This window comes from Sardina pilchardus, chromosome 16, assembly GCF_963854185.1.
Source record: "Sardina pilchardus chromosome 16, fSarPil1.1, whole genome shotgun sequence".
NCBI lineage: Eukaryota > Metazoa > Chordata > Actinopteri > Clupeiformes > Clupeidae > Sardina > Sardina pilchardus.
In genome coordinates, this window is record NC_085009.1 from 16,110,543 (window position 1) to 16,123,042 (window position 12,500).

At 42.6% G+C, this 12,500-nt stretch overlaps 1 protein-coding gene across 1 annotated transcript in view; it reads left to right on the top strand.

Moving 5' to 3' along the window:
- The first annotated feature begins 532 nt into the window (after positions 1-532).
- The window catches only part of actn3b (actinin alpha 3b), a 42,817-nt gene continuing 30,849 nt past the window's right edge, over positions 533-12,500 (top strand). The window contains exon 1 of the mRNA XM_062516274.1: positions 533-923. Within this exon, the coding sequence (XP_062372258.1) occupies positions 789-923 (135 nt within the window). The 5' untranslated portion in view covers positions 533-788. The remainder of the gene's footprint in view (positions 924-12,500) is intronic.

A 12,500-nucleotide genomic window follows, 5' to 3' on the forward strand; every position in this document is an offset into this window, starting at 1 on the left:
CTGTGTAACTGTGCCTTTAGCAATACAGGATAACTGTGACTCAACTTGCAACACATGCAAGGTTGTATTTCACCGCTAGACAAAAACACGCTGTCAACACATAAAACTGTTGGTTGGATAAATTCATTTAGCATTTTCCTAATTCCTAATTATAAGCAGTTTCACATTTAAAAGGATGTGACAATATAGAAATAGAATTTGTTCAGCATTGCTCTGAAAGTTGGTTCCAATTGAATTATTGTTGGTGACAATGTTCCCATTCGGTTGTGAAATGTGCACCGAGACGCTCTGTTCTCTGTTTACAAATGGCGAGCCTAGCCTGGGACAAGGCCCGCTGTAAGAAGCACCAAGGGCAACAGGTGTTCGATGCAAGACACAAGCGCTGCCACTCTGTCATTTATGCGGTTGTCATTCCCTCTGAGATTGGGCGAGTGATCGCAGCGAGCCCGCCCCTCGGACCTTTTCTGAATAGAAACTGATACCCATGCGCCTGGGCGCTCTTACTTATTGGGGTGCGGTCACGTGTGTCACTTTTGACCAGGAAAGGAGCAGCGGGGCAGAAGAAGTCACTGCTTTAGTGGGAGCAGCACCTCTCCTCACAGGCATCCCCGAACCAGCCGAGTCTGGACCCCCCGCGGCCTCGTCTTTTTCTCCTCCAACTGTTGACCGTGCGTCGTGGCAATCCCACGCGACCGCAAACTGTAGAAGGTGCAGACACTCGACAATTAAAAAAAAAAAAGTTAATTTCGCCAAAGGGATAACGAAAAGGGACAGACGGAGACGGCAAAATGACGACAGTCATTGAAACCCAACAACACTACGAGTCCTACATGACGTCTGCGACGGGAGACTACATGGGTCAGGAAGATGATTGGGACAGGGATCTCCTGTTGGACCCTGCCTGGGAGAAGCAGCAGAGAAAGGTAGGCTATGTAGAAGACTCGGAGAGGTCCGACTAGTATGCTCACACATATTCACAGGCCAGCCAGCGAGCCAGTCAGTGCAAGGCTCACTTCAAGCCTGGTGTAAAAAAAATGATGCGGGAAATGTCGCGATTCAATGGGAGCCAGGGCTTGGGCTACATCTTGGCCCTGAAGGCATGCACCTGCTCCCCGTAGTCTGGAAGCCTTTCTTTATTTGATACGCTGGACGCACAACTTTCACAGTGTTGTCTTACCATTACTCCCCCACCCATCTTAAAAGCCCACTGCTAAATATACGCGCAACACCATACATTACTAGTGTGATAAAATCACTACCTCGTGCGTAATTACGCACAGGCCCGGTTGGACTTGTGTATTTGGATAGTGTATTAAATGAATAGATATCTAATATTTACTCTCTCTGTCTCTCAGAGAACTGTCTACATACTAACGGTCTTAGACTCTGAATGCTTTTTTGTCGAAGTCACAGTGAGGGGATGTCCAAATGAGATGTCTGCACAATTGCGCACGAGTCAGTTTGTTGGACTGTGTGGTTGAATAGTTGCTGGCGGCTTCCTAAAGAATCTTTAACTGTGGCCATCAGCTGGTCGCGCTGTTGATGAGTGTGACAGCTGCTTTTTAATAGGCTGTCAGACCTTGAAGTCGGTGTGGCTCATGTCACGGTTTTGGGTGACGTCAGCGTTCCTTAGTCACGGATAGCATTCTGATTTGAGCAGAAGATGATGTCCTCTTGCTATCATAAATCTTGAACTATCTTTGTACATCAATAAACTTATCCCAGCCCCTGACATTAATTATATTCATGGCAACTGTGGCTAATTTGAAACTTGTTTTCTTCCATAGACTAAGATCTATTCAGGATGCCTCACAAGAACATGTGAAAATGACTGTTAACGTTTGGTTGCCTCTTTTAGTTACCAACAATGTATGCAGTATGTGCTGTTGGTTAGCTGGTGTTTACATCTTGAGAGTAGTTGTGACTGACTTGTAGTAAGGGGTGGGTATGTAAGTGAGAATTACAGAGACAGGGAGGGAGGGGCAGAGAGAGAGAGAGAGAGAGAGGGAGGGAGGGAGGGATGGAGGGAGGGAGTATGTGTGTGTACAGTAAATGTGTGTAAGACTTCAGTCTTGTGGCTTACGTCTGAGTTGCCGCAGAGAGACCTCAACAGATGGCAGCCCCCAAAGAAGAGGGAGAGAGAGAGAGAGAGAGAGAGAGAGAGAGAGAGAGAGAGAGAGAGAGAGAGAGGGAGAGAGAGAGAGAGAGAGAGAGAGAGAGAGAGAGAGAGAGAGCTCGTTGGCGGGAGAAGTGAGAGGAGAGCTGGTTTGGGTCTGGGAATAAATATGTTCTAAAAATACTCCTGTACCTTGCTGGTTACCACCACCCCTCTTCTCAACCCTTAGTCCTTAAGTCATAATATTGTAACTTCACAACACCTGTCTGTCTGTCTGTCTGTTTGTCTGTCTGTCTGTCTGTCTGTCTGTCTGTCTGTCTGTCTGTCTGTCTGTCTGTCTGTCTGTCTGTCTGTCTGTCTATCTATCTATCTATCTATCTATCTATCTATCTATCTATCTATCTATCTACTGTATCTATCTATCTATCTATCTATTTTCTATCTATCTAACTGTCTGTCTGTCTGTCAGCTATATCTAGCCACGTAGCTTGCTACATGTAGCTAGCTATACAGTATCTGCAGCTATCTGCCTCTCACCCTCTTGCACTGTTAGGCTTTTTATTCACTAGACCAAGTTAGCAAGCCTCAGATTAGCCTTCTACAGACACTATGGCAGGACGACTGTGGGGAAACCAAGGCTTCTCTTTGAGAATGGCCTCAGCATCATCCAACAACAATGAATGGAAGTTACTTGGCGGCCATATTGGCATGGCTTAATCTAAATTTGACCTTGAGACCAGGGATGGGGTCATCAGTGGTGGGCTGTATAGGGGGTGTGATAGCGGAAGGGCATGCATGTGGTGTGTGTGTGTGTATGCCTGTGGTGTGTGTATGTGTGTATGAATGTTATGTTTTGTGTGTGTGTGTGTGTGTTAAAGGTTTGATCAACTAGTCGACTAATAAATTCACCAGTTAGTACTGTAGGCAGGATTCAACGAGTCATGGACAAAATGGGCTTGGCATTTGTATTTATGCTTCACTGAAAATGAAGGTAAGACCTTTTCCACAGAGACATGCCAGTTGTGTACAGCTGTATTGAAGTACAATGGGAACACATCTGCTATAGAGCTTGCACTGGCATGTACAAAACGATTTATCAACAAATAAAAATCAGTAGCAATGAAAACCCTAGTCGCTCTCTCTCTCTCTCTCTCTCTCTATCTCTCTCTCCCTCCCTCTCTCTCTCTCTCTCTCTCTCTCTATCTCTCTCTCTCTCACACACACACATACACACACAGACACACACAGAGAGAGAGAGAGAGATAGAGAGAGAGAGTGTGTAGTCTGACTCTCACTTTTCCACATTAGCTCCCAGTGACACCCAAACCAAAGCCACTCTGTAGGGCACCATCTTGCCCACTTGCCCACTTCAAGGAACTGCCCAAGGAGCTGATATCACTCCATAAATATAGCCCCCTGCATCATTTTGCAGTGAAATGAATACGCAGGAAAATTGCAGCACCCCCCAGCCCCCCACCCCGACACCCCGAAACACCTGTTCTTTCGAGGCCCCCTGATGATTTCAATGGAAAGAAAAAACACTTATGTCTAAAGGGGGGGGGAGTAAACAAAGTGTTTGTCAACAGGCGGTTTCTATTGGAGATGCTCTGAATGTGGCTTTTGAAATAGACTTCTAGTCTGCCGTTGGCCACCCCGCGCGAGCACACTCGCAACCGGCAAGTCAGAAATGGCCCCTAAAATAGACAGTCTCATATGGCTGGGCTGAGGGGGTCTGCCCAGTATGGATGGGTACAGTGGTCAAGTGCTGCCAGCCGCTGGCCAGTGAGTTGTTCTGATGGACCCGGGGCAGAGTCATAAAACACTGGACTGATGAAAAGTCTGTCCTTTCTCGAGTCATGACCATCCGGGAGACCCTACAGCCTCAGTCTTCGTAGAACTCATTATACAGTTTGAACCATTGTAGTTTAAAAAGCATCATACTTCCTGGTTTAGTTTTGCGAAGTTGCTCTGATATAGCTACAAATCCTCCTAGACAGCAGAGAGCTCCATCTGAGAGTTTGACAAGGTTGTAGTCTTGAATTTCCCCTTGGGGATCAATAAAGTATCTATCTATCTATCTATCTAGTCATCTAATGTACTGCACTGCAAAAAAACTGCTTGTCTAATAAAATCTAACCAAGTGTTTTAATCTTATATCAAGATAAAAAAAAAAATAGTTACCTAGTAACAAAAAAGACTACCTAGTGCTTTCTTGTGAAATCATTTGACTTAATTTAAGAAAAGTTTGACTTATTTTAAGTCAATTCTTCCTGAAAACAAGCTAATTTATTTGCCAGAGCAGTTAGTAAATGTGTCTTGATAAGACTCCTTGAAATAAGTCAAAGTCTTCTTAAATTAAGTCAAAATGATCCTTTGGGACAGCACTAGGTAAGTATTTTCATACTTAAAACAATACCAAATAGATTTTTGATCTTAATATAATTAGATTTTTTTTTGCAGCCATTGCCCCTGAGTCATTGTCCAGCCTGAGATATATTTTTACCATGGAGCCAGGTGGGGCTGTGTCACGTCATCATGAGACATGTTGGGGACCGCTTTGGATTGTGATTACTGTCCCCTTCAGAATTTAGTTTCTTTCACAATCCATCAATGATGTCAGAACAGGACCACTCAGACTCAGCACCGAAGGTGTCAGTTTGAGTTATAGTGCCTTATGCCACATGTAGTTGTGCTTCTTTTCTTCAGAATCATTTTATTTACGTCGTCAATTTATTAGCAACTGTCCAAGTTAATCACCTAATGATTCTCCTCTTTTCAAGCCAAATACTAAACACACCCATGTTCCAAGCACCCACAGTAAACAGTAATGTCCATCTGACTCTACAAGCCTGTGACATGAATAGCTTTGACCTTTGGACCTTTAATGAAATGTAGTGAATGATTGAAGTGCAATTCAATATTCCCAAACTATGCCAACATGCCCAAAACAGCCCAAGAAATGACTTCATGAATATAATGAAGTAACACCGTAACAATATCCTGACATGCAAGCACAAAGTTGAAGTTCAGATGAGCTGAAGGGAAGTGGTGATGGGCCATGGCGGGGGGGGGGGGAAGGTCAAGGGTCGTTGCCTTGAGAGCAAGAGAACAGACCAAAGGGCAACAAAAAAAAAGAGTGCGGCTGACGAGAAATGTCTTTTAACTGACCGGCTTCAGGAGATGTATGTGGCCGTCTGTATGATGTATGACGTGCTCCATCTGCCTCACACACACACACACACACACACACACACACACACACACACACACACACACACATAGACACACACTCACAAACACACACACACACACACACACACACACACACACACACACACACACACACACACACACACACACACACACACACACACACACACACACACACACACTCTCCTTCTCCTCTGAAGGGGCCTTGAGGCGAATCCCTTAGGAATCCAGAGATCAGATTCAGTCAGTCAGGGAAGCGTAAGAAACTCGCGCCGTAAGCTAAGCCGGCATTCAAAAGCTGTGACCAGCGCAAGAGAGAGAGAGAGAAGTGACAGCCAGTCAGAGATGACGTTATTGGCATTGGATGTTTCACACCCACTCATAGTGTGAAATAAATCAGTGCATTTGATCGCAGGCTCTTTTTTAGATTTATATCATATTTTAGTGAGACATTTGTGCAGTCAGCATTTGATTGACAAATTGAACTCAAGGTTCATGTTTATGCGGGGCTCTGGAACGGACCTGAAGACAGCCATTTTTACATGATGACGCTTTAGATATGGCAGTATAGATGAATAAAACTGAACAGAGAATTTAAGCTAGCACTTTATTTTTAGGGTCCTTGTAACACTGTCAAAGGTTACAATACTTTGGTTTGTCTATAAGGACCCTCACCACACTACCACTGAAGTGTAATTACATTTTGAGCATTGTTAGTGGTATGAAGTAGCGTTTTTTTTTTTTTTTTGACATGCTAGCCCTCTTAGCTTTCACTATAAAAAGTGTTACCAAATCGAATCATCTTATTTTGATCATGGAAGAATGTAATTTAATGGAGTTTGTCATTGAAATGTACACTGCAGGTGAAGTGTAACGTACTGTAAGGTGCTGGATTTTCTCAGCGTGAACTGGAGATCTGAATGGTATGATGTGGTCAGTCACCCCTAGAGTTAATCTATAAATACACTGCACATAGTGCAAGCCCAGCCTTGCAATTAGCCTCCAAATGTGAATACTCTTAGGAGTTGTCATCCCTGATCAAATTAAGTTGACGTTTGATGATCAAAGTGTGAACTGGTTCTTTCCTGTCAACAGCGTATCCTGTTCACTTTATTTATCTTTCTCTCTCTCTCTTTCTCTCTCTCTCTCTCTCTCTCTCTCTCTCTCTCTGTATGTATATATACACACACAGAGATATGCATATGACATATAACATGAAACATTTGTAAACTGTCATATGATATGACAATTAATCACCATTTTAGATAATTAAGTTGATGAATTGATTTAGACTCGAATGTGTTGTAGCAAGCGTCATAGATTCACAAATCAACAAAGTCTTATGAATGAAGTAAAATGATGTATCATTATCAAAACATCCACTGTCATACCGACCGTTACTTAACTTACTTTATGACAACATGTTTTTGCTATGGAACAATCAGTCATTATGTTGTCAGTGACCAGATATTAATGGAAAGTTTACTCATAAAGGTTCATGTCTAATGTATCTGCTGGTCGTTCATAAGGAGTAGTTTGTGATTTAGAACAGTCTCATTGCAATCTCATCAGTGAGGTTTAGTTTCTGGACTAGAGGAAGCTGCTATGCCAGAGAGAGTTGAAGCAGAACGATTATTTGGCTATATTGGCTCAGAAGGGCTGCAGTGCTGTCAACATTAGAGCCATAGACAAGTCATTTATTTCTGCCATCTGAGGGTGGTGTTGCTCTCCATAGTAATGTGGTTAATTTGATTTCACTGTAACAAAGATAGATTTGTTTCTGCCTCATTGTTTTGCCCCAGACTGCTATTGGAAGTGAGGATTTATAGTGTGCATGTGAGTGTCTATAATGATATACATCTCAATGCATCAGTGTTTAATCTGTTTGGATCACTGTGGATCTTTAGAGACATGTTGCTTTTGATCCAGATCACCCATATGAATTGGAAATTCGGATCTCGGTGTCCTTCCAAAATCTTATACAGTATTCCTCGAATGATACAGGAGAGTAGGTATTGTTGGAATTGTTTACAGATAGGACAGAAATCCATCAATAATTATCCTACATTACATTAACAGCATTATGGTCTGATTAGATAATTATCCTTCTCTCTAGTGACAATGCCGAAGGCGTAGATTGTCTCATTTAAATACCTACTATCAAGCCTCTGAGAAGTTTTGACTGGAACTATTGCACAAGTTATTTGCCATATGCCCACACACACACACACACACACACACACACTCATTTGTTTGAAGAATGACTCAGTCCGCTGTCTATTTTAGAGTGAACTTGTGAACTTTGCCATGGATGAAGCTCAAAGCCTGCATTTATGAAACATAAGTGGGCGTATGGTTTTACAGATGAGCTTTTGACTTGTATATTGTACAAACTTATGCCCCTGTGAAAGCTTTGGTCACTTCACACCTTTATCTAACTTTGTGTTTTGGTTCTGTTCAGACCCAAAGTTTGAGCACAGAATGTTCTCTAGGGGAACCTCTGAAATAAACTATAAACTATGGAGCCACACACTGAATTAAAAAATGTGTTGTGTAAATCTATCTGTTATCTGTAGAATGGGACACCTGCTGGGAAGCAGATGCAGTGATAACCAGAGGTGGAACAATCCAGCTTCAGAAAGTAAAAGTCCTACAACATACCTGTGCCAACAATTCATTTAAAACGGCTGATTCTAATTGGCACAACTTTTCAGCTAGGTAGAACCAGTACATGATCGGACTTTTACTCTCTGAAGCTGGAGTTTTCCACCTCTGGTGAAACATGTTTTTAACACATCTCTGTATCCAGATAGGGACAACACAGTTTGTGTTGTTTCCTTTTTTATTTGTCACATAACATGTGTTGAAAATAACACAACTTGCGTTGCATTTTAACACATCTCTATGTCTGTCTAGATAGGGACAACACGTTTGTTTAAGAGTGCAGGCTGTTGCAGTGGCTATGTGGTCAGACAAGTTAAAGAGTGACCCAAATCAACTGGACTTCCACTCATGGGACCCAGAATGTATTTTTTAGAGTCGACCCAAAGCTTGAGAGTCATACTGAAATAACTATCTGAAGACCAAGGGTACAGGTTGAAGATGTGATACAGTATGTCGACCTTGGAATGGACATGTTTATTTGACGATTCACTTACACAAACAAGGTTAGATGATGCTTTAGGGCAAACTCCTCCTAACTCCTGTTTTCCACATCGATTAATATGGAGTGATTTTGATTCTTGAATCAGTGGGCGGCAGTGGCTCAGGAGGTAGAGGCGTCGGCCAGCAATGGGAAGGTTGCTGGTTTGAACCCGACTCCTCCTCACCCTGTCAAAGTGTCCTTGAGCAAGACACTTGGTGCTTGAATGGCAGCCTCCACCATTGGTGTGTGTGTGTGAATAGGTGAATGTGAGGCATGACAATGACAAAGACAATGACAATGCTTTGGGTGCTCGCAGGATTTGAAAAAATCACTATATCAAAGCAGTCCATTTCCCATTCACCAGATAGATAGATAGATAGATAGATAGATAGATACTTTATTGATCCCCAAGGGGAAATTCAAGGTCCCAGCAGCTTAAGACACCACACACTACATACACTACAATGTAAACAGGATGATACAAAGCAAATCAACAAATCAACATGACTAAAAGAGCTGTAAAATATCAAATACTAAAGATAAAGATGTGCATGAATGTACTCAGGATTGGCACTGTGATCCAACATGATGCTGATTGCTGATGTATTGATTGGTTATACGCTAGTCACAGAAGTATTGCTCTGCTAGGGAGCTGTGTTCAGGGTCAAAAGGGTCATGATGGGTAAATGTTATGCAGTTGAAAGGTCAGGGTCAGGTCAAGGCCTTTGCTGGAAGGAGGGTCTCTGATTCATGACATTCATGAGATGTGAATGAGGTCTGTCTGTGATTTACAGTTTGTTTTGAGACATGGCATGCCTTTGTGATTATGTATGTTGGGGTCACAGTATCTATAGTGTTGCTGACATGAAGCCATTATCTCACAGAAACAGGTCCAGATCTGTAGATTTACAATTTAATAACCTTTATACCTGGCCACCGCAGACAGACCAGCCTCTTTCTCTGTTGAGTTGAATAGAAGATAGAATCATACCATTATCTGGATGACCTAGTGGTTTATACAGATTGCTGCTGTCAATTCACATGATTCATAAGAGTTTTGACAATGGTTTGGTTTCTTTGTTTTAATTCAAGATGTCAAGTGGATGCCTCCTTTTTAAAAGTTACTTATATACTTACATTATTACTCATTACTTACTTATTTATTAGTAATTACTTAATACATATGGTGTATTTTAGGTAAAAAGTATGCTCTCTGGGTTTAGGTCAGCACGGCTTTGCCTTGGAACTGAAATGTTCAGTGAAATGTCAGTGAAGTTAGTTAGTGGAGGTGATATTTAGTTATGGTCTTTGTGCGAAACGTGGCGCGTCAATGTGATAATCTGTGTGAAAGAATACAGGAAAATTAGACCATCTTAGACAGCCAGACAGATGGGGAGAGAGAGGCACAGAAGTGGAGGGAGAGAGAGAGACAGAAAGAGAGAGAGAGAGATAAAGAGAGAGAGAGAGAGAGAGAGAGAGAGAGAGAGATCAGATGGCAGTTACTATTCCAGAAGTAGTGGCCATGTAGGGGAGCTTCTATAAACTGCCTCTCAGTGTGTGTGTGTGTGTGTGTTGTGTGTGTATATGTGTGTGAGACACTGTTGGGGACCCTTACAAGTGTTAAGGTGTGTGTGTTTTTCATGGTCAGCGAGGTCATTGGTCGGATATGTGGTCAGATATTTGGACAGATAAGTGTTGAGGAAGCAGAATGCAGTTTGGGAGTGTCTAATGTCTTACATACACACATGAATACACATGCAAGTGTACACACACATACATAGATACACACACATACACATGCAGACAGAGAGAGCCATGAAGTCTGAACTGATGGGTGCATCACACACAGCACAAATTCACCATCATTGTGCCTGTTATCACTGCTGACGTCCTTTTATGAAATCAAAATCAAGGAGCTATCAGAGGCTGAATACATTTTTGTGTATATTAATGCTACATAAACAAGCATCTTGAGACGTACTGTAACTAACCAGGTAGTTCACCCTATTCCTTTCCTCCATAGTCGTTACACTGTAATAGACTATGTAATTACTATGTAACAATTGCTGTGCTTTTGTTGAGATATTCAGCATTCTGTATGCCATTCACATACTTGTAACTCCTTCTTCTCTTTCCCCATGTCCCCTCTTTTCACAGGCCATTAAACAGTGAGTTAAGTGGGTAATTTGACACTTCTATTATCACAATGGCAATGGTCTTGTGAAAGGATTACATTTGTGTGAAATACACAAACCACTTTGTGTTGACATCTCTGTTCAAAGGGAAAGTGAAGAGCCTTGGTGGAGAGCTTTTTATCCCGCTGCAAAGTTTGGCGGACACGTTATAAATGTGCAGCTTTACATAACAATTACAGCAGGTGTTGAAACGGAGAACTCTGCAAATGAATTTCACTGCCTTCCAAACAGTCATTACGGTAATAGCTGTTCAGAGCAAATGACTTTCAGTGAAATGAGGACGTCCCTATGACCTTGTCTTTGGGAGAGCTAGCGTACAATCTGAAAAGGACTAACCATCAAGATTCCATCCAGTTTACACTTTTAGACCCTATACTCCACACCAACTAATGTTATCCATTAAGAAATTCCTCATTGAAACTGTGAATATTATAACACAGAGATAAATGTTGTCAATGACCTTGAAGTGAACCTTTAAGTGTGCCCTCTTTATGTCTCCTGAGAAGTTGCCTCACTCTAATTAAGCTGGACTGCACCTGGACAATTGTCTCCCTAGCAGACAGTGACCCAGTGACAGTGGTGGCCTGGGGCGCTTTTGGACACCCCTCTGCCCTTTACGACGGTCACCAGTATGTGCTGTGGTTTGATTGACGGGCGGCTGTGTACAGCAGCTGAGCCTGTGGAAGTGACCTCACTCAAGGGGTCATATGCTCAAATAAGAGCCTGTGATTGGCTGGCTAGATGCTTAGACAGAAGGCAGCGATTGGTTTAGAATGTGAGTCTAGTGAGATCATAATGCATCATAATGGCATGATGTAAAGTTTAAATGTGTTGATTTCCAGGCTGATTCTTTATGAAGTTTAGGAAAAAAACATCTGTCGACTTCACTGATTGGAAGGATTGTGTGACTATTATGAAGACGAATTATAATCCTTATTGCTCAGTACGTTTATAACTATGAATTCGGATGACTTAAAGACAGAGACTCCATTCCATTTTCCACACTGTCTTTCTTTCTCTTCTCGCTCTGTCTCTTATTTCTCCTCCTCATGTCCCCTCTCCGGCTGGGCCCTCATCTCCTCTCTCCTTCTCTATGATCTGTAACACTCATCAAAGTCTAAATCGTTCTTTCAGCCCCTGTCATCTCTCACTTTCTCACTTTCTCTCTCTCTCTTTCTCTCTCTCTCTCTCTCTTTCTTTCTCTCTCTTTCTGTCTCTCTTTCTCTCACACACCCTTCTTCTTCTGAAATCAGAGCCTCTCTCCTTCTGGAGCGTGTTGCTGTGACGCTCCCATAAATCGCCCTCCCCTTTATAACCAATTTATCCCCTTGGCCATCAATCACATCCATCCCAGCAGTTTAATGAGAAAGAGGGGTAGAGATAGAGAGAGATAGAGAGAGAGAGAGAGAGAGAGAGAGAGAGAGAGAGAGAGAGAGAGAGAGAGAGAGAGAGAGAGAGAGGGTGGGTTGGGGTTGGGATGGAGTGGGGTAGGGTAGGGTGAGGTGGGTTGGTGTTGGGGGTTCAATCTACACAATCTCTCCTCCCTTGTCCTTCCAAATCCAATAAAATCTGATATGTGAACTCTGTGCTCTCACACAAATACACACCCAGTGTATGCATACACACACCTGCACACACACGCACACACACACACACACACACACACACACACACACACACACACACACACACACACACACACACACACACACACACACACACACACCTTAATACAAACAGGCACAGCGACACTTGGGGAAGAAGATACTTTATTACAAAATACCCTCCCCAGTTTAACGGTCATGTGGCATCTTCACTGGTGAAATAAAATGTC